The sequence below is a fragment of the Geospiza fortis genome, unplaced genomic scaffold (assembly GCF_000277835.1).
Source record: "Geospiza fortis unplaced genomic scaffold, GeoFor_1.0 scaffold120, whole genome shotgun sequence".
Taxonomy (NCBI): Eukaryota; Metazoa; Chordata; class Aves; order Passeriformes; family Thraupidae; genus Geospiza; species Geospiza fortis.
In genome coordinates this window covers 2,132,333-2,156,235 of record NW_005054364.1, presented here as the reverse complement: position 1 = coordinate 2,156,235, position 23,903 = coordinate 2,132,333, and the positions used below count along the sequence as shown (strand labels likewise).

The following is a 23,903-nucleotide window of genomic DNA, read 5'->3' as shown; positions in this document are numbered from 1 at the left end:
AAACATTAACATAGAGAAAAGCAAATGCATTTGAGATACAAATCTGTCTCCTGCAACTTAGAAGTTCTCAATAGTAAAAGTATGTGTACATATACAGAAATACACACATACACACATCCTCCTCCTATTTTTCACCATGACCTGAAATTAAAAAGCAGACTTAATTCAGTTTATCAGAAGATTCTGACAGTCAGAGAACATTTAGTGGAAAAAAAATTATACACAATGAGGGTCATTTTAACCTCTTGTTTTACTAAAAGCATAGTGACCAAGTTTTCCTCATGTTATCTGAGGAAAGATATGGGAAAATAAACCCTGAGTTAAGGAAAATGCAGATGAAGCCTACATCTGTTATCTAAGCACAGGCTGCTGGGAAATGTCAAAACTGAGAAAGTGCTTACTAGAAATCCCCTCAGAGCCTCTGCGTGAAGCACAGTGAAGCAAGTTACCAGAAAGCATGGAGCTAAAAACCTCCAAGCTGCAGTAAGAACAACAAACTATATCAACACAACCTTAAAGAAAACAACAGTGCTTTGGAAAGATAATCCTAACACTTCCAACAGGCGCTGGGAAGTGGTACCAAGAAAAAAAAATCCCAGAAGGTCAACTGCCCCAAACAGCACAACTAGTATGCACAACAGGCCTCCATCCCATTTGTTGTCTTTGTTTTCTTTGTCCTTTTTTTAAGGAACACTTCCCTTTGCAGGTGGAATGAGTATCAAGATGAGCAAGGGGAAACCACAGTGCCATGGGATGAGCAGCACAAACTAAATGCAACTTACCACAGCAACCACTGCTAGGGCTGGCAGGGAGGAGGCAGGGAAAGAGGGACAAAAGAACTTTTTGTGGCAATACTGAGAAGCCTCCAGATCATTCCACTGGTTTAGGAGGTCATTAGAACACTCCCTTTTAGAGAGAAAGTGCAAAGGGAAAAGCCACACTGTGTGCATGAACAAATTCCAACCCCACCAAAGTACAGGATGTGGGGCTCTGACTATGACTTTGCTGGATCAGCCTTTTCCAAGGCAAAAGCAAGAGGGCAGCAAATTTAGAGCTGAGCAGCCCCACAGGTTTGAGAAGCCACTTCCAGAGTTCCATCTTCAACAAGGTTCAGAAGTATGAGGGAAACTCAAGCTAAGTACAAGACAGGCATCTCTTGCCAAATGGATGGTTCTAATCCCTCTGGGATTTACTTTACTTATGTTCAGGAATTCTGTGCCCTTCCATCAAGGGCAGTTAGCAGCCTATCATAAAATACTCTCAGCTACTCTGAAAATTGCCTGTAATACCAAATAGGAAGGAAAAAAACAACACCACCACAAAAACCTCCCACATTAGGTCACATTTGTCATCCTTCTAACTCCTTTCATCAATTACTTGCTACAAATCCCATCTCATTACATGGCTGACTTTAAAGGGGGGTGGATAGGCAATGACATCTGCAATGATATCAAAAATAGTGAGGACACTGCTTCCTGCACACCCAGTTGAAAAGACAACTATAGAAACAGAGGAATAAGAAACCAGAAGATAAGCAGCTCTAGCTGTCCTGAAATTGGGTGTGCAGACAGGGCAGGAGAATGAGGAGTGAGCTGTAATCACACATGCTGCATTAATCAGGCCCCAGAAGGAAAAAAACAGGTGGGACAGCATTGGGTAGCATGGAAATAATGACCAAAGTTCTAAGTTTTGCTTTTGTTTTAGTGATTGTGCTTAAATACAGAGGGCTCTTCTTTTTTCCTGTTACAGCTGACATGAATTTCCCACCCAGTGACTTGTGAAAAAGTATCTAACATAGGAGCTGATGAGACAAAATGATATTCAAAGGGGATTCTCCACTCTTATGAAGAAATGTTCTCTGAGTCAGACTGAGTTGCATTCATTGCCTACAGCTGCTTTTGGGCACACCTGGAATGTCTCTGCACTCAGCACCTCCCTACTCCTGTGGAGCTGGGAGTAGCAGCTGGTGGGGCTGAAAGGAATATGATCCTGACTTTCACAGTCCCACCCAGACAAAGGCATTCATGGTTCACAGGTGCTTTTCTTGACAAGCCTTGCCAAAATACCTACAAGTATTATAGCATAAAAAAGTGCTAATAAAGGAAAAAAAAAAGAGATGGCACCAAACCCGTGAAAGAGCACAAGACATCTGTATGTCGATGTGAGATAAGAAATATAGCCAAAGGGATTGCAGAAAGCTTGACCCAGGTTTCTGTCCAAGGAGATATTTGTGACTGGTAACAACTGAACCAGGGAAATACAGCAGTATCACAGAAAGCAGCACAGTAGGACATTCAAGATCCTGAAGTGAAGTGAGAGTAGCACAGCACAGAAAATACTCAAAAATTTCCTGACAGGGTCAGCAAGTCCAACAGAGGCAGCAGAGTTTTCTTTCACACTCAACACTGAAATATTCAGAAGGTATAGAACAAGTGTGGAATTACATTTCCCTTTGATTTCCAACATAATTTTTATCAAGTACTTTCCATCCATGGTCCCAAAAGTCTAGCTGTAACCAGCTCTGTCCTTCCAACATGCAGTAATCCCCACAGCAATCACTGCAAAGGGTCATTTTCCTTCCCTGTGCTGCTCCTCATTACAGGAGCAGAGCAGCAGACGCCTTCCCCCTTGTGGCTGACAGTTTTCCTACCAAAGCTGAAACAATTTCTGCTGCACTTGCACTGCCCTTGGAAAGAACTGCACAACTAGCAGCAGTTTAGACCTCCTTTTATTTCCCATCTGAGATGCTAATTGAGAAAATGAGAGAAATGGTGGAAAAAGACCAGCAGTAACAGCACAGCTTTCTAGGGAACTCCAGTAAATTTGCCAAAAGGCTCCTAAGCTCCTAATAAATATGAACAGTGACACAAAGGGGACTGTCAGCCTGGAGTTGTCTTAAGGACAGGTCTTCTACAGTAACAAAAGCTCTTTTTCACCCATTCAGCTAAAGGAACTCTGTGTGTCAGCATATGGTACACTGGAATTTGAATGCAGCATCCCCTAATTTTTACAGACTACTCATTCCTCCACTGTCTGTGATTTAAGGATAACAAGTTCTGACTCCTGTGTGATCCTGTTGTAAATGGCCATTTGTCACCCAAAAATATTTTTATTTAATTTACATTAAAGTTAGAAGTATTATCTGTCTCTACAATGTGTCTCCATAACCGGGGAGCTGCTGCATAACTGAGCTATGGTTTTAAAGCCCACCATAACATATATGTTTGCACAAATTACACCAATGGGGAAGCTTATATTATTTTTAACTGATAAGCCCCTATTGTTGAAAACATCTTTCATAAATATCAGTCCATGCTTGCAAAGACATGAGCACACTTTATTTCAGAGTTTAAGAACACCAGGCTGTACTGCAGAGCATATTAAAAGCACTTTTATAATAAAATCTTTAATAATCAGATATAATTTAGCTATTCTTCAAGACAAATGACTGCATAAAACCACATCACAGTATAAACATCAAAAGAAACAACACAACCACAGATCTTCTTCACTTTCAAAAAAGTAATGGGCTTAATATCTTCTTTTTTTCTCGCTTGTAGTTAGTACCCAAAATATTTGGCTAGAAGCACAGAATTGAACTGCTGGGTTCAGCACATCTTATTTGTTATATATTGTTATTGTTATATATTTGTTATTGTTTTTCTGATACACAGTGAACTACATTAATATGAAGCTACAGAGGACCAGCCCTCAAGTTTATGTACCTAATGTTTTGGTTGCAAATGCAGCTCATCTTCAGAAGTGAATTTCTTAGACCAGGCCAGTAAGAACATGACATACAATACACTCACGACATACTCACTTCAGCCTTGGACAGTTCAGACCAAGAGCTGTGAGAGAAGCATCTGTCAGGTTGCTACAGCCTGAAACACAGAGTGACTGCAGTCTATGGCATCCTCTACAGATTTTCACAATGCCTTCATCTGAAATTTGCTGCAATACAGAAGAAGGTTGAAGTTACTTCCTTATCAAGTAATCAGCCAAGAACAAAACTCAAGACATTGCCACTGAACTGCTACTGTCACACTCTATATAACCAAGGCAACCCAGATTTTCAACCAAAAAACAGAGTCAGGAAACCACATAGAAAGATAACACTGAAGATAATCAACATTTACAATTCCTACTTAACTAGGTATTTTTCCATAGACCTTAAGGTCTACTCTAAGGCAGGCTGAATCACAAAGTGAGAGTTGTTTGTTGTTGTCTTCCTCTTTCACTTCGCTTTTTGTTTTATAATTTTTCACTTTTTTAAAATTGTGCACAGTTCTTACATATTGGTGGGGTCCAGGTCTTCTGTTCCAGTGACTGTGTAAGTTTGGGAACAGTGAAAAAGAGATTTCAAAGCCTCACAGCAGGAGAACTAACTACCTAATTTTCCCTGGAGCATTAGAACCCAAGGGCAAAACCCTTCACCTTCTGGTAACTTTTGAAGCAAGAGTTACAGGGAAACAATTACACAAAATCCATTTTTTACAGAAGTTAAGCATAAAAGCCAGATTTGCCCTACCCTATACATACCCCTTTAGATGAAAGATTTAACTCAAAAGAGGACTTTTAATTTCTCAAAAACGTTTTGTAGTAGATATTCTGTAAGGAGTAACTCCAAATTTAGAATATGAGTAAATAAGTTCTCTCTCTGAAACAGGAACTATAAGAAATAGCTCCATTGCAGCTGCACACAAAATAGCAACAGGAACTGGATCACTGTGTGTGTGCAAATAAGATTTTGTTTACAAGTCTTCTATTCTGATAAAAGCTCTCAGTCCTCCTCCTAACACTATGAATTTAATTCTTCTGCTGTGTGGAACAGATTGTTTTATTTCCTGGCTTAATAATACTCTTGCAAAAATAGCAAAGACCTTCCAGTATTTTTAATAGAAAGCCTTGTATAAGCCCCTCATTTGAGTATGCTCATACAACTGTAGCATATTTCTGATGCTAATACCACAAAAATAACCATTCCTGGATGAAAACAGGACGAGAAATCTCAGTAGCTCGGCACAAAGGGAGATTACCTTATGCTTTCCCCTCCCCAGCCAGAACTTTTTAATATCAGAAGTTTAGATTTTGCAGCTAATTCAGTCAAATTATTATCAGCAGAAAATTAGAAGTCTCTTTTTCTTTTCGGGGATCCAAAAGGATTTGTAAAATCTACAGGTAAGATGATACATTTTGGAGTCCTGTCCAAATCAGGTACTTCTGGATTTGACTCTACAAAACCATGTTATTTTCTGGAACTGTTCTGTTTGCTTTGAGAAATACACATGATGCTGTTACTGGAAAAAGGGATGGCTTTGAAGGCAAGGACTATGTAAATTTTATGCTGCTGTAACAAGCCCTCAAGTCATATATGAAAATTTTCCACTCTGAAATTGCTTGTGATTTCAATGCCCATATCACTGTCAGGAAATAAAAGTGCTCAAAAAATGCCTGCAAGTCCCTGCGAGTTTCTAAAATCTTTCTCTAAAGATGGTACCTTTCAGATGTGCAGTTTCCAAAGCTAATACAAGTTCATTCCACAGCTGCTGGAGCTGGCCTGGCATTTTACAGGGTCCATAAAACAGAGTCACTAGAATTACAGTGGGGATCATATAGAGCACAAGCACACCTGCTGTGTAAAAATCCCTTTGATCATATGGAGCCTGGATGCTTCTGGAAGCATGCTTCCAAGCCATAGCAAGCAGGACACACCTCCAGTGAAATTCAGCTTTAAAGCACACGTAATTAGGTAGGACACACAGACTAGCAATTCAGAAAACTGAAAGAAAAAACTACTTTCCCTTGGGACGATTTTTTGTTTGTACTAAACAACAACAGACATCCTGACCAAAGGAAAGCTCTGGTGCACTTCTGTGCCAATGCCACTGTGAAGTGGGAGAGATAAGAACTGATTATCATCCACTTGAGATCCTTCCATAAAAAGTCAGAAAAGGCTGGCCTTGATAGATCTCATTAGTGTCACACAAAACACAACAGAAAAAGAACTTGTGAGAAGGGCAGCAAAAGGAAGAGTAAAAGGGGAGGAAATTACATACTGACTTTATTTAAATGTGGCTCTAACCAAAAGAAGGAACTTCACTGCCATTCTCTTTAAGTGCCCAGCTTCAGTGAGCACCTATGTTCAGACTGAAAAATTCTCTTTCACTAAACATCAGTATCAGGAAGCTCAAGCTTTGTATTCTTATTGTTCTTATTTTCTGCAATTTTAATGTAACTTTAAATAATCCCTAACACTCAAAAATATTCAACACTTTGAAGAAATCTATTAGGTTCAATCTTAACAAAAAATAGTTCCCATGCCACATTCATTATAGAACAATCTGTAAAACAGATTTGAAAGGTTTGCAGGTTTTTATGATACCTTCTAGCAATAAAACTAGAAAACTTTTCAAAACCAACCAAACAAAAATATAATTTCATTATTCAACTCTGCATGACTGAAACACTGAAATTCTAATTGATTTCAATATCTTTTAAGGCTCATTTGCAGGGAAAGAATGACTTAGATACATTTAAAATCTAAAAGAAGGCCTTTCCCATTCCTGAAAAGTCACATCAGAAACAATGAAAAAGCTAATATAAACCAGAGCAAAGAGAATTTGTGTTCTCTAGCTAGAATTAAAAGTACATGAATGATTCCCAGTCATTTCATTACTAATAAATGTGTTCTCCATTAATATTGGAAGGGCATGCCCTTCTGCCACTTAGATGGTTCTGAATCATCTTCAGTTATGATACCATTACATTTTACTCTCTATTATGTAGCCCAGAACACGACTTCTGCTCAATTAGAAACCTCAGAATTATGAATAGACCAAAATGCTACACAGTTCAGGCAATTTGAATGAATGCAGTTAATTCTTACTCTAGAGTTCACCACACTTAAAAGATGTAATGAAGGGGAAAAAAATAACCCAACACTTCAAGTCAAAACTCATCTGTAGAAACAGCCAGCTCATTTAAAGCTATTATTTCACTCAAAATCCTGTAAACTCCAGAAATGTACTATCTTACTTAAGTGTACAGCAGATCAATTGATTAGCATTCAAAATTATTTCTGATTTTTAGAGAATGTACCTTTGGAAGCTTCAAATACTTACTGTACACGATTGCAAATTCAGGATTACAAGCTCATGACAGTGATTTTGAATGTGTTTCAATGCTTCATCTTCTAACTATATTTAGTAATTAAATTGGACATAGGAAAAGAAACAAGAAATTAAAAGCACAGCAAAGCAGCCCAAAAAATGTACACATCTTGCAATATTGAACAAAATACTATAACAAAAATGACATTTTTTAATTCATGGAGATTTCAAAATCCCAAAATAAAATTTTACTCCTAAAGGATCACCCAAGCAATTATGTACCTGTGTGCAACCTCTAAGAAATAGAGCTTTTAGTCCACTACACCCTTTCACCAGTGCTTCAATACCATCCTTCGTAATCTGATCACACCAGGAAAGATTCAAATGTTCCAGATTTCTGCAACCCTCACTGGGAGAATTAAAAAAATACATAAAGTTAAATCCAGCCTTCAAATAGTCATAACAGTGGGAAACCCAAATTAAACACACTGTTAGAAATTAATGATAGCCAGTGGACTGTGCCAGGCCTCCACAGAAAAGTCATGAGAAAAGACCACACACAAGCACCACAGTCTACACCCCAGAAGTCTTAGATATAGAATACAGCCTGTGCTGATTCACAGTATAAAGGCTCAGCACCAATTTTTTAACTTTATTAAATGCTGAACAGCCCTTTAAACACTTTTCTTTAACACAGAACACTGAATCTTCTTACCTTAAGCCTTTTAAAGAACTGTTTGTGATGGCTACGCAGGATGTCAGATCCAGATGTTTCAGCTTCGAACAGAATCTGCTAAGACTGTAACACGTGCTGCAAAACAGCAGACACACTAAAAATACCTTCAGCTACTTCTTTTTCCAAATTTTCCCATCCATCAAAAAACCTCTTTGACTTACCTGTCAGTGATTTTTGTGCACCCATTGAGATTTAAGTGTTCGATGTTTCTGCAGTTCTGTGCAAAGGTCCTAAAACACAACAAAGAGCTGAATCAACACAATGTCCCGAGTGCAAGGCAGTCACTAGAGCGCGCTCTCTCCCACTTGTACCTCCTCCCACCCTGGTCAAAAAGCCCGATCTTCAAGCCACAGAGTAGCTGCAAAGTATGCTTCAAACACATTTGTCTCAGTGGTTGCTTCTTCCTTTTCCTACTGCAAGTCTCTGGTCTTAGGAAAGTGCTGTTTCTCCCTCAAACACCACTTGGGCTTATTTCTGTCATGTATCAGCCAGGATTTGCTTCAAATACCATAACAAAAACTCAAAGGGCATAAACAGAAAGCTTCAAGTGTTACATCAGTTAAACATTAGGCTTCTGGGAAGAGTTTTTGCACATCTCATTACCGAAGCCTTTGCAAGTCTTAATAAGGAGCTTGCTCCCACAGCAAATGGAAAGGGACACACCTGGTACAATAGCAAGGGTGACCTAAGTCTATAGAACTACCAGTGGAACTCCCTGTAGGCTGCAAATTCCTTCTTTACTATTTTAAAAATTAAAAAGCAACAGTGTGCACTACTGGGTATGAACTTTAAGGATGATTGGAGCTATTATACTGCTTGTATATATCATTATACTAATTAGCCTGAAGAAATACATACATTTTCTTTTCATCTGTGCAAAGTAATATTTACAGCTACCATTGCATTTCAGAACACTGTTTTTATGCCCACGTTTCCTTCAGCTGCATGGATTTTATTGGCAGGAGGGAAGGAAACACACAAAAACAGTTTTGTCTGGAGGCTTGCCCTGGTTAACAGATTTGACTACACGCTCAGCTGGTAACAACTTCTGGCTCTACAGCATGGGTTGCAAACAATGGGAAAAAAAACCCCAGCAAGCAGTTATACTGGTGAGAGTTTCCACTTGAATACTCAAAACAGCTATTCCAAAATACATATACTGGAGGGAGATTTACAATCAAGACACTCTTCAAATCACTTGGAAAGATGTTACACTTTGGAGGAACAGCAAACTGCCTCTGAGATTCAAGCATGGGGCATGTCCTGACAGACCTGCCACAAGCATTCAGTGCTTACATGGGCAATACCTACATCAGTAATTGGCTATTTTACTCAAAAGTTGATGTTGAAGAAGGATAAATAGAGAAATTAGTATTGCCCACAAAACTAATAGATCTGGAAACAACACAAATAGTCTTACAGGAAAAATCACTTTCAGAACAAGTATCTGAAAATTAATGCTGCATGAATTTACTCTAGAGACAAAAGTTAAAGAATAACTGACTTATAAAGTTTAGAAATAGCTAAAGGTCACAGGACACTAGCTTAATGCCCACTGATAACAAAATCTTTGTGCTTCTATTTTCCACCTGAGAATGGCCACAGTACTTGAGACTGAACACCATCCAGCCCAGGCTCCAGGGAGAGAGGAGGAAAGCATAACTGCAAAAAGCCAGACCCCAAGATTTCCTTCAAATGTTCTTTGAGCCCTAAAGCACTTGTGGTGCTCCACCTTCAGCTGGAGGTAGGATCTTAGGGTTTAAATACTCACAGAAATATCCAGAGGAAGCTGGCTAAACAGTTTGCATTGGAAAAAGCTTATATGGATTCAAACATTCTTCTGGGAACAAACTGTACAGTTGTGTTCATATTCTGTGTAAAAGAAGGGTCACTGTCCTCTCTAGAGCCTCTCAAGATTTTCTTGTCACCCGTCTGTTCTTATTTTTACCAAGAAAAGAATTCCAGATCTTTCCTGATTTTGAAGACACTCAGTGTAGGTATCAGTCTCTATCCTTCCTCCTATTTTTAGGGTCACCTCTTGTCCACACTAGACGATAAACAATAAAATGACCACTAATCTAGATACTCTGACTATTGAAGGAAGCCAGAGTATAGTCCAAAAACATTTTAACCACTTGAAAATGGAGCAATATCAACATAATCCTAATGAAAGAAAAAGCCACGTTTTTGGAAAGCACAAGCTTTCATTTCTTAGTTCATTGCTAGAAAATAACAGAAGCTATATTTTGATCTCAAACTGATGTCTCATTTAGTCAATCAATACTAAGGTATTTAGTACTTACCTAAGTATCCCACTTTGCTCATCAGTCAGGACTCAGAAATACAAACAGACATAACAGTAATCTAATTGCAGTTGGTGCACACATTAGGAAACAAGTGATGTCTCCATCAAGGATTTTACTTACTTTAAAGAGGAGTCTCCAACACCAAGACATCCTCTCAGACTAAGCTGTCTCAGGAACCCACCACACCTTTTTGATATATTTTCCACAACACGACCCTTAAACAAAATAAAAGGAAGATTTAGCTGAGTTTTATTCTGACACAATATTGTAACCAAATTAAAAATCCCAGGAGTTAAGACTAGCCCCAGCTACACCCCACTATACTAAGAACTGTAACTCTTTGAATTTCTTTTTCTGCTTTAAGAAAGAACAGTTACCTGTTGGGAATCTCCACTCACACTCAGGTACTATTCAATTCAATCTTTAATTATCTCTTCCTTTTTTTCATTTGATCACACACAGCTCAACCTTTTGTCACAGCAGACCCTACCCATTAAGACTACTAGAATGATCTTCAACTTTTGTCAGATGGGTAGGGAAGTGCCCCAGAGGTGGAACGGGAGGCTTGGCCATTCCTCAAGGGTCCCAGCCACTCTTACAGCACCTAAGCTGGAATTGCTCACAGAGATCTTGCTTAGGCCAGTACATCACAACAGCCTCCTGCAAGTCCCTGTTTTACAGCTCCTGCCTAGGATGCTTGCAACTGAAAGGTGCCAAACACCTTGGTGGGAGTAGCAACAACAGGATTAATACCTAACAGCAGTGTGCATTTTTTGCTCTCCCTTTGTTTTTTGAAAGAAGAAATATGTGTAGAATTACAGGTCAGTGGATTTTTTGTTGTCATGTTGTTACATTTTATTGTCCTTCGCTAATACTAACCTGGCCATCACTATAGGAAAATATTTTCTTATCAGAGCTTATTTCTTGGTCCATAAGCAACATTGCTTATCTTATCACTCCAAAGAATTTACACCAAAACAAAGAAACTGAAAATCTAATTTAGATTTTTTAAAGCTTTTCAATTAATCAGTATTATTTCTCAGCAAAGGCCAAATACCTTTACTGTAAGGATAAATTCTTCAATGAATAATATATAATGCAAGTTCAATTTACATTGCAGAAAAAAGCCAAATCCTAAAGAATTATTCAAAGAAAATACAAACAAATAATGAGATAAGTTTTCCCAAACTCATTTATTTCTTTAATCACATAAAACCTCCCAAAAACCAGCACACTAAAGAAGACAACTTTTGTGCATTCAAATGCATTTAGCTCTTTGAATAATTTGTCACTCAAAAAAACTAGTTTTTCAACCTACCCCAGCTTACAATTGGTTCCACATACCAAGAAATCATAAGGTACATTTAAATTCAAGATCACACATTTTTGATATAAAACAAACACTTTTTATAGGGTGTCCCCCCCCCACTTTATTCTCTACCATGTGAAGTCTTAAATAAAGAAAAGTTCACAAAACCTACTTTTTCATAATTTGATATTCTCAGATCAAGTACTGACTGAAAAATCACCAGTCAGCACAATGTCCAACTGAGCACAAAGTTGCCAAATATAGTTGGGAGCTTTTACCTGTCCAAAATTCACAGACAAAAAATATGATACTAAAACAGCTAAAAAGAGTTCTTAGACACCAAATGTGAAACTCTTTTGTTGAAGAACTGATTTGTGAAATAATTTCTTGCTGAACACACTTTTATGAGTACATTTAAGAGGGATGTATTACAAATGTACTTAAATACAATATACTGAAGTAACTGAATTGCTCCAAACCACAATAGCTCTTTATAGCAATAGAAGATCATAACTTAGTTTCACTCCTTCTCCTGAATCCCATGTTACAAATGTCTCAGCATCTCAGAGAGCAACACCACTAGGTAAAATATATGACAAATATATTGAAAACTTGAAAATACAATTCTGTGTTTCTAAATACCAAAATGACTGCAAACACAGAAAAGGCCTATCAACAGGAAGGACTGCAGACCTGTGGGGTTTTACTTTATTTCTTAGCAAATGAGGAACACAAGATTAAAGGCAACTGAAGACGTGACATTAAAGCTCCAAGTCTTCTTTGACACATTTAGATTGAGGCAAATGCCAAAAATCTTTCTCCTACCTCTGCAAGATCCTCTTGTTTAAGGTAAGTAGAGCACAGGACTTGGCAATAAAGTTTTAAAGGAGTGGTGAAAAAATTTACTTTCTATGTTACTGTAAAGATTTAGGAACAGTTTGTACCATGGTTAGCAAAATACAGCAAATGAAACACATCTGGATTTTATTCATGCAACTAAGAAGCTAAAACACAAAATACAGAAGCAAATCTATTGTTGTAGCTTACATTCAATTTGTATCAACAAATAATATACCAGTTCAGACTGAATCAAGGAATTGTTCCCCACTCATTTTTTTTCTTCATTTTCAGATGTCATATTTTATTTTGTTTTGCACATCTATGATAGCATTAATCCAGGCAAGTTTTTCTTACAGAAGACAAGTCTGCCCTTAAACCTTTCATTATACACTGGAAAGGATTCTACTTCACTTCACATGTACCTGCACTTCACACAAGGTTTAAACCTTATGAAACAAAGGGTCATAAAATTGTAATCAGATACACACAAATCAAATCTAGGCAAGCCTGCAGTTAGAAAAGTTGTCCAGCATTTTAATGCTGCAATCTCCAAATGCTGTAGCCAAGTGTCCAGTGAGCTTCCAGCACTAGATGGCCCCCTCATAGAAGGATTTGGGACAAGCAAAACTATCCTCTAGATTGTAAAAGCAATTCCAAGAATCTCACTCCATCCAGAGGCACCATTTACACCTTTCCTTTCTGGAAATGAGCAGGCTTGAATTTCTAGAGCCTTATATGTATATGATATATAAAAAACATCTGATACACAGCTGGCAACCAAAACTGAAACACACATCCAGAAAAAAAAAAAAGTCAAATATGGAGCTCTTTTTAATTTGCTCCTTCACAGTGCTATTTTCATGAACTTAGTCTTTAAAATGTGTGAAAACAAGCACAGTATGCAAGGCAAAATGGGCTATGCTCTTAAACATCTCCATAGGAATAAAAAATACCCTAAAAATGAAAAAGACACTAACCTCTATATCCGTTTGGAAGTTAAAGAGGTCTATTCTTTGCCAATTGCTTCCATCCAGAGCTAAAACATTCCATGCCTACAGAAAACAAATAGTTTATTTATTACCTCTACTGCCCACTCCCTTCATTTTCTCTCAGTAATGTAATTACAAACTTGACAATTTCAGGTAGCACTTTAAAAAAATTTGTAGATGTTAGTACTCATATATAGCTAAAAACATAGAATTTGCAGAAATTAATCTCAAATTTCCTAAATGGATTACACTTCAAAGGTTAACTTGTGGCTACAAAACATACAGCAAAGCAAGATATAAAATGCGAAGCACATATACAAAGATTTAACCCTCCATTCTTAAAAAGCTTTTGTAAAGTTTTCTAATTAGTTACTTTTGCTACATCTAAATGGAAAAAAAGAAGCTGCAGATGAGATTCCTTTCAATAAAACCACAGTTCCTCAACCTCACTAGTTACTATTCTGAGAAAACAGAAACCTTTCAGAAAACTGCTGACTTTCCACTACTAGGACCAGGCCTTTTCTTTCCATCTGCTATGTTACATGTACATGTTTGAGAGCTTGCCCTTCACTGTCAAAGCAATAGTTGTTCAAAGTAAAGCAGAATTAAGAAGCCAGAGAAACACAGTTATGTGCAGAAAATGAGAGAAAAAAGAATATCACATCCAACTGACAAGTTTTCAGAGAAAGATACAATTTATTCAATCACTTTGGTTTTCTTATGCAGTTTTGTAGGTTTTAGATGAAACCTGATGTTACCTGACTCACAAGACTTACTGAAGTTGCAAGACAGGGTGATATGGGTAAAGAATGAAATAATTACACAATTATACATTGAATCAACCAACCAATTAAATCCCAAACCAAACCCAACTGTAAGAAGAGGAAGAAAAATATTAAATAAGATTCATTTATGTTTTATAATAATATAGTTCATTGTATGCAGCTGATGTAGAAATGGAGCATTATTCATTTTATTTCAAGAAGAAAAAACAAAGACAAGCTAAACATAAAAACTTAGCATGCCTTCACTAATATCTTGTGTGTACCTTTTTCCTCCACTAGTAGCCGATCTACTTAACATCCATATACTTTTGTACTTGGCAAGAAAATTATGGATCTACTTCTTAGACACATGGTGCACATTAACCAAACTACATGGAATTTTAGGCAGCAATTGCACCTGAAAAATAGTGTTATACAGCCATATGCTTTATAAAAAGCAAATGCCATCATGCCAAACTGGGCTTAATCCCTTCTCCAGATACAGAGCAAACAGGACTGGATATGTTTTCCACAGCCTTTAGTCAGAACTCCTGGACACAGCAACTAAGCCCACATCTACATACAAAACTGGGACCCCTGCTTATTTGCTTTAATAAGCTGAGACTGAGAATTTTTTGGTTTTTTAACAGGAAGCAGATTGCAATGAATCCCATGATTTGGATGTAATTAAGAGAACAGCATAGGGAACAACAAAAAAAAACCAAGAGAAATACATACCTTGGAAACTTGTGCACAGCGACACAAAGTAACTATGTCCAAGAAAGAAAATATTCTAGAAAGAAAGGAAAACAACCAGACTTAAAATGTTTAATTATAAATTCTAACTACTGTATGTATTCACGTTTCTGTAGTTCTATGGAAAGACATCAGTTACACAAGAAACAGGTTAACTGCTATATGAGTGTTTTACCAAATTATTTTTGGTTATTGAGACTTACAGAATAATATCATAGCTATCATCTAAAGACAGTCAACACCAACATATGAGAACCCAGCAGGCGCTGCTTCTGAAAATCTATTTTCTGTTCCCTCTCCCTACTATAACAGATAATTTTTTCTTCTTAATTCGGAGAGACTAGCTTATATTCCTTTAATTGTGCTACAATTAAAGAAATAACTTACACAAATACTGATGAAGATTTCAGAGGTTGGTGAAGAGTAAGAAATAGATAGCACATAGATAAATCCAAGTTCAAGAATCTAAGTATTAATACAAGGGACAATGACCCAAATTTGTGAAAGGGTTCACAGTGACTACCAAGTCTAACACAGTACCTTTTTTTAAAAATTTACTCTACAAGAGACAACTACAGTGGAAAATTCAGATTTACTATTCTGATCGTGGAACCAATTTCTCAGGGCTGTCAACTCTTAATAGTTTACAGAAAGAAATTTTTCACTGTCAAAACGAATTTTGCTAAATACCATTTCCAAGCACCAACAAAATTGGTTCAGAGAATGTTTTCAGTGAAAAAGAAATAATTAGCTTAATCATAAAATATAGATCCTATTAAAAATAATTTTCTATTACAGAGAATGAAAGCTATGAAATATATGAAAGATGTTCCTGTAATTCACTGATAAACTGCCATCTGATTGGCAGGGAACTTTTTCAGTGATCAAAATCATGAACACTAATAAGAACAATTTCATATTATAGTTAGATGTTACCATTGAGGAGCAAACAATCGGTAAGAGATGTTGAATTTAATCATGTAACATTCTGTTTACTGTTTTTCAAATGAAAATCTGAAGCTAGAGCTCAAAATGGATGCCTACATCTTAAGCACTGTTTTAGCTGTGGTAAGAGCAAAAAATGTAATGAAAGTACTTATTAAACATAACAACCTTCTGCACATTTATTATGATCACTTCAGATAGTAGTCTTCCAGTATTTCATTCGACACCTGGAAATTTTTTCTTCTCTTCTTTACCATAGAGTAATATATTTTCTCAAAAAAACTAATAGCCAAGCAAACAGAAGGAAAGATGTTTTCAGAAGTGACGAAACAGTTTGTAAAATCCTGTCAATAACATTTATTTTGATAGCATCTATTTTGACATTTGAACATCCTTTCTGAGGCCTGTCCACTTCAGGAAACTTAGTGGCATTGAATGCACAAAGTACACAATGTGCTCAGAATATTGCTGGACTGTTCAGATAAACACTGAAAAGTGTTCTCTCTCTTTTAAGAGTGGCATAAATATCAGCAACTCACCAGGAACCCTCTTCTGACATCACTTTTCTCCCTACCATGAGGGAAATGTCAGCAGATGAGGTTGTGGAGATTACACAAGAGAGAGCTGCAAAAGCTTCCTGGCTTGCAGAAGCTTCCTCACAGAACCACTGTGAGAGTGGAACCTGAGGGTTATCTCAGATTTACAGAAGCACAAAAGACAGATTTCCATGCTATTTGTACAATGAAAGAACTTGTGACACAATACTCTTGTCTAAATAAGAATGTGACATGCTTTAGAAGTGAGGTATCCAGTTCTACCAAAATAACAAACAACAGAGGAAACTGTAAGATGTTGAGGAAAGGGTATTTTATATACCCCCACCACTCTTGAGTTCTCTGGCAGTCTATCTTCATGTTTCATTGTTTATTGCTGTTAAGAGATTAACGCTGATGCAGGATTTCTGCTTAAAAAAAAAGTTAAACTAAAACCAAATGGAGAACAGATGTATTTATTTTTGCTTCATTCTGTATGAAGTGACTTTTCAAAAAGTTAAAAACTGAAAGTGGTTATTCTATATTAAGAGAAGAAATATTTTAGCAAGTGTAAACATTTGTGATCCTTTTAGGGATTTTTTTTTTTGTTCTAGAGAAGAACCTTTCCTGCAAGGCAGCCTAAGCTGTCCCCATCAAAACAGGTAACAACATTAAGATGCATTACCATCAATCAAAAGCACAACTATTACCCTTCGCTTATACAGTACAATAGGCAAGAGATGTCAGTAAGTACCTTTATAATTCTAAAGAGGCATCTTGCACATGTGCTTGAAAACACTTTTTTCCATGCTTTTCTATTTATTTACCCTCTACAATACAGTCTTTCATGTGTACCGCTAACACACACTTGCTTGTCTCCTTGCAGTCCCACAGAATTACTAGCAAATCCTTACCAGTCAGGAAAACTGGTCAAGAAGGCACAAGACTCTGAGGTTTAAAGTCATTTAAAGTCTTTAAAAGACTTCAGTCTTTAAAGACTTTAAATGCAACCAACAAAATGAGATGGGAACAGACAGTGACATTGTCTGGCATTTGGGTGAAGGACCATCAGCAGGCACTCGCAATTTTAAAAAGTGGAAAAAACTACCAAGCAGGGCAGCTGCTGCTTGTATAGCACTTCTGTCCTCTATGACCACAGCTACGTAGGTGGAAGCAGCCAGCAGCAGGATTCATTTCCACTTCAGTCTTTGGCATGTATTAACACAAGGAAATGGAAATTAGGTTAATAAATTCACAGTAACATTTAGGATCATCTGGTCTGAGCTCTAGTGTCCCAGGCTATTCAATTCTCCATAGTTAGCCTGTATTGAGTTCAAGAAGGAAAATACACTTACCAACACTTGGAGCCCTTCAAGCCTTTTCATCCCTAGGTACGCACCACTCTGGACACGTGCCTCATGAGTTTGGCCTTGGAGACCTTTCAATGTTAACAGTCCCTGCAGCACACATCAGCTTCATGCCAAAGGCACAAAGAGTTGTACAAGCTCAGAGTTCCTCAACTCCCTCATGGCAAACTAGCATTTGGCTAAAGCCTAACTTACAGAAAAGGATCTATTCTTTACTTGAAAGCCTTCAAGACATGGAAAATCATCACCTTCTCTGGTAGTTTGTTCCACTGGTTAATCACTCTGTCAAAATGTTTCCCTTATTTCCAAGGTGAATGTCTGACTTCCAGCTCTACGGTGTTTTCTACTTTTCTTCACCAAGTTAAAGAGTGCTTTAGCAGTTCATATTTTATCCTCACCAAGTTTAAAAGCCACTTATCATGTCATCTTTAATTTCTATTTTAACAGTTGTTTTACTTCAGTTCTTTAAATCTCCTTTTCTCTGCCCATTGCTTTTTCAATATGTTTCTTCAAATGTAGACATCAGAAGCATATGCATGTGCAGCATTAAAAAATTAATTAGTATCAACAAGGATGTACACAGACATGAAGTATGATTTCATTACCTCCATTTTCAAAGCCATTTCAGGCCATTGTAACAGCCTTTTTGACACAGCATCAGACAAGAATCCTACAGAATCTCACCCATTTCTTGTCTGCTTAAAAGTGCTGCAGTTAGGATTCAAATGCTTCTACTCTGGAATTTGCTTGATACTCAAGACTCACCAAAAATCAGCATAAGAGGGCCACAGACCTTCTAGATCACCTTTTTGAGACACTTTCACTTCAACTTATATGGTTCTGCTGACAGGAAGTGGTTATCTACAGTCTCCAGCATCTTCCCATGTATTTCCACATGTGCTTTTTTATTCTCTTGTGCTACAAATAGACTGCCCAATGTCTTTCCAAACACAGAGACAGCTGACTCCTAACATTCTTTCCTTCCCTAAGGGGCAACAGAAAGAAACAAGCTATTTCTCAAAACCCCAACACTGTACAGTGTACCTCCTACAGAGGGAGAAATCAATTTGTGCAAGAGTCAAACTGCTTCTCTCTTGCTTTTGTAAGGTCCTTCCACATTTGATCACACGAAGAATAAGCTTTTGAAGTAATACCCCAGCAATTACTCATTGTAGGTATTTTGATACAATGCTATAAGGATTGATAAAAAATGGACAATGAGATGCATGCAGTGAGTACCACACACAGACACTTTAGTTCCTAGAAATTCTGGCCTTACACCCAGAATTTGGTATGACAGAAACACCTGGTAATTTCTAAAAAGCTTCACCAAAAACCTATGATATGGGTTTGTTTATAACTGACTTGTGAATAGAATTCCACAACCAGAACTTTTGATTTTCATGCTGTTTAAATTTATAGTGGCTTTGCACAAAAGGACAATAACAAACTTTATCAAAATGAAAACCAAAGTAATAAGGATGAGAAATGCCTCACTGAAGGCAGCACATCAACTAGATAACTTGCTTAGAAGACCCTTTCAACTTTGCCACACTGTCCAGTTGTTACAAAACATGCACACAGCAAATCTGTTATGTCTTCCCCATCTTAGACAATGGATTTCTTACTGACCTGTACAATTCCTTGCACAGCAAATCTGTTTGCAGTAAAGTTCGCATTAAAGTTCGCACATGCAATATGGAAGAGTAAAGCCTACATGCATGGAAAAAGTATCAGGGAGACAAAGTACACCTTCCATGCTTTGGTTTTGTTTTTTTAGTAGTTTTTTTATCAGCATTTTCTCCATGCATGCCCAAGCAACAATGGAAATGGGCATCAGACACCCTTAGTTCACTATTTGTGAACACTAATTGTGTCTGAACACACACAGTGGCAAAGTCTGATAATCACCACAGAAACTTTCTTGTATTTCTCCTAAAACGTCATACTTACTAGATAGAAACCATATTTACAATTCTTTATACAAGGAAGGTTTCTCTTCACCTGTCCTCCATTTTACCAAACACCCTACTGAGGTATGAGGCATCTCATGGTTAAGTGTAGTCCAGCAGTGTGTACAAACATTAGAATAAAAATATGCAGGCCAGAAAACATACAGGTAAGAGAAATAACTCATAGCCATAATTCAGAAAAGCAGAATTTTTAATTAATATTAAATTCAACAAATAAACTTATATTTATAGGATTAAATTAGCAATGTTAATGCTGGTGTACTTCTGATCTTCACCAACTTTACAGCTAAATCCCATAATACCTTATTCAATAAAACCACAAAATAACACTTGTCCTGGAAAGATGAACAGTGAGGCATATTTAAATCTTAAGGAATTTGACTATTTTCTATTAAAAAAAAATCTTATTTGTCAGGACTGTTTCAATAACAAAAGCCTGAGGAACACCAATTGCTACACAAAGCACGCATCCATTGACTCATCTAATGCAGGTCAATTATTAAAACAAACCCATTTTCACTGCAGATGAGCTACTTTGTAGAGTAAAGCACTTCAACTCTGTTACATGCTCCAAAACTTTCCAGTAATTTAACTCTGCCGTTTCCACTAGTAAACAATTCAGATCTTTCTCAGGTGACCTCCACAGAAAGTTTTTCAGTAAAAATGCAAAAAACACGTCTTTACAAGCCAAACCTCCTTTTCTTTCACTAAAGTACTTATTACTACAGAACACTGACATAAGCATTGGCAATTGCAAAATACTAGGCTAACTACAGGATGTCTGACATCTATTTTCCATTGCAACAGAAATCAGCTTTGCTGGATTCATTTTAGAAAGGATAGCATCTAACCTTTTATGGTCTACATGTTACTTGCAATACAATTGGATCCTATTATTCATTCTTTGAAAATGAGTTTCGTTTATTTGTAAAGTATGACTATGTACAACAACATAACAGCAACCTTTTCAGATACTCTCAGTATCTGAAACAAAATGCCTAATGATAAATTCAAAAAGGGCCAGTTCTGTTTAATTTTCCAGCCTCAGCTAGTCTATAATTTTTTAATATAGATTTTATTTTTATGAAGTGATTTTATGAAGTACAAATTTGGCAACTATAACACACTAAATAAAAGCAGTCAGCCTAACGATTAGCTCACAGTGGTTTAAATTGCAGCCCACAGTCCTAACACAACCCACTGACCATTCCAACTATCTCACAGTCTCTTTCTTCTCATGAGTGAAGGGATTATTATCTGGGCACCAAACAGCAAAAAATCTACCATACCTACCCCATACATTAGAGCCTAGCTAGAGAAGTGGATAACTAACATGATGCACTGCTGACATGCAGCCTAGGGACACTCCATAAACCAAGATCATTACTGCCACAGATATTATGTGCTTTGGTTAGTTGCTGGAGTAGGATTCAGTAGACCTGATCCAACCTGTAGCTCTGCTCCGGGCCTGGATGATGATCTTGAACAAAAGACTTCTCTTCCTGATGTCTGTGTTTGCATCATGAAAACACAGATAATAATGTTCACCTCTTCTGTAAATACTTCATGAATTGCAGACCAAAAAGTCTAAGTATTTTTATGTATGGTTTTCTACCTAAACTGTCTAGCATCAATATTTAAGAATTTTTTTTTCTTTTTAGAAAGTAAGAGTATCTTTCAACTGCCTTTTTGTTCTTTCATGGCACTTTTCACATTGAAATGAGGAAGAAAATTTCCCCCTCTGCCTCCATATAAAAAGCAGACTTCACTATATCACTAATACTTCTGAACATTTAGTTCTGACAATGACCAAATTAAGAGACTGAGTTTAAATAAACTCCAGTTTCAAGGTAAATAAAGCCCTACATTGAATTAAGTCAGCACTAAATATGAGATTCCAAAGAGAGGTTTAGTAGCAAATAAAAGAAAAAATGAAACAAAATAAATGGTAAAGTACAATTCCAAAGGTTGTGAAAATCACTGCTATATTCCTCTCAGCTGTTACTCCTCCTTCAAATACTTATTTACTTTTGTTTTGTTTGTTCCAGTGTGACTAATCCTTTATCACAAGCATGTTCTTACTGAGAGATAATAATTGTAACTTGAACAAAGTAAAGCTAAAGCACCCCATTTATAAGGATGCCTCAAGCAGAAACATTAAAGAAAATATTTGCTTTTCAAAATTCACAAATTTTACTTAGCACTTTGACACAATAAAACCCCACTTCCATTTCCATACCTCCTCTTCCTCATTAAAACAATACACAAGAGCACTAGTGTGAAATTTTCTGCATCTGTTCTTCAAGCCTCTGACTCACATTTTTAAAGGAATTCCATCTGAAATATAGCTGCCCAAAACATTCCTTTTTGAGCTTACACTGGCACTTGTTTGTGAACAAAACCAAATCACTTAAAAATACTAAATAGAGGATGGCAGCTACCTACTCCAATTTCAAACTGAATTGTTCATATAATCATTTGCAAATGTTTAGCATCTCATACAAAGAAGGCAGAAAATGCATACAAAGTGCCGACTGGTGAGGCAAAGAACTGAAAAATATAAACTTGCATCTGGAACTGATCTTGGTAAGAATTTCATAAGCAGACAAACAATGCATGTAGCAGTGTAAAAAAAAGGTCAACATGAGACCTTCTCCACATTCTGAAGGGGGTATACTGACCACCAAGCATTGATTCAGCCTTCAGTTTCTCCAGGCAGAGCCCAAGTTCTGTCCTGAACTTGAGATAAGTCACTGGGAAGTTTCAAAACACTATCCCTCTTCAGAATAAAAGGAAATTTTTCTTAAAAAAGCTGATTAATAAGAAAATTGCAACTCACTGCATTGTCTGTGTGTATTTGAAGTTAGATACACTACCTTGAAGTCTGAAGACACAGAGAAACTGAATGACTATACATTGTAACATTACATAAATCATGTTATAACAAAAATAGCATTGATAATGTGATATTATTTTTTAAATTGTTGCCAAAGCACATAAGGATTCTGAAAGAACCCTGTATATCTTATATGGTCCTAAAATAATTACAATTCTGTTGTTTTTCTAGCTAAAGATCAAAATATTTAACTAATTTCCAAAGGCTTTATCTTGTCCGTGGCCTGTGCCTGTGGCTCATTCAGATCACTTACTCATTTTAATTTCTGATCACTTTTTGGGATATAAGGACCACTGGAAATGAAAATACGACTCCACAGAAGTGAGTCAGGATTTGCTATTATGCTGTCATCTGTTGCATTGTTTCTGCTTGCTTCTTGTCAGTGTTAGTCTCCACATGTCTAGTTAGCAAATATTTAAAGAATACTCACACCATATTGAATAGTGTGAATTAGTGCTGCTCTGCACTAATTCTTTGGACAGATGTACTTCAGGCATGTTAAATTAAAAGACTTAATGAAAATTACTTGTATGAGGCAATATTAGAATTTGCTTTACAAAACCCATAGATTTGTGAAAATACACAGAAAAGTCTTACTTTCATAAGAAATAGAATCCCTTCAGTTTATAATCTGTGAATAGTTTACATACTTGTATCAATTTGGCTCTTTCTAATTCTAAACAGTTTAACTGTAATTGTTTGGCAGACTACTATAGAGGACTTTGAAGACTTGCAAAACACTCTAAAATCAAAATAAAAGATTGCATGTGCATTATAAAACTGGAATGTTTCCCTGAGACTGTCAAACACTAAGCAGCAGTCTCAGCTTTTCAGGGTGAAATATTTCCCTATTTAATTATACAGATCCTTATAGTGGGGAAAATAAATCATGTCTGAGATGACGGATTGTTTTTTCCTTTCCCCTTCAAAACACATATATTGTTTTTCTGCTTACAAAATTCTTACCAACCAAGAACTGCTCCAGACAAAAGTTTTATATTTTTCAGTTCTTTGACTCACTAGTCAGTACTCTGTATGCTAAGATACAGCAGCCAAACTTTACAGCAATTGTGGGCCATCCAAGTACCTTCAGGACCTAGCTAAGAAATACCCATGGCATTATGACTGCTGTATTTATTTTCTATTTCCCTCACAGTTAAGCACACAGATGGTAAAGCATCACTTCAAATATATCAAATACTATGTTTGACTTCACCAGTTTTAAGCTTACGGTAACTTTTTCTCCACAACAATGAACACACTAAAAGCTCAGCAAAAAGCAGCATGAAGTAATAAAAACAAAGAATAGAAACATGAAAACTTTATTATAATGAAAAACTTTATCAAAACTTTATTACATGAAAACTTCAACTCTCA

General features: G+C 36.7%; 1 protein-coding gene across 1 annotated transcript in view; it reads right to left on the bottom strand.

Moving 5' to 3' along the window:
• The window catches only part of FBXL2 (F-box and leucine rich repeat protein 2), a 50,752-nt gene that overhangs the window by 8,674 nt on the left and 18,175 nt on the right, over window positions 1-23,903 (bottom strand). Inside the window, exons 3-10 of the mRNA XM_031059588.1 lie at window positions 14,795-14,849; window positions 13,281-13,355; window positions 10,275-10,369; window positions 8,010-8,078; window positions 7,828-7,923; window positions 7,395-7,521; window positions 7,125-7,199; window positions 3,824-3,954 (exon numbers count right to left, since the gene is read on the bottom strand). Of these exons, the coding sequence (XP_030915448.1) occupies window positions 3,824-3,954; window positions 7,125-7,199; window positions 7,395-7,521; window positions 7,828-7,923; window positions 8,010-8,078; window positions 10,275-10,369; window positions 13,281-13,355; window positions 14,795-14,849 (723 nt within the window). The remainder of the gene's footprint in view (window positions 1-3,823; window positions 3,955-7,124; window positions 7,200-7,394; window positions 7,522-7,827; window positions 7,924-8,009; window positions 8,079-10,274; window positions 10,370-13,280; window positions 13,356-14,794; window positions 14,850-23,903) is intronic.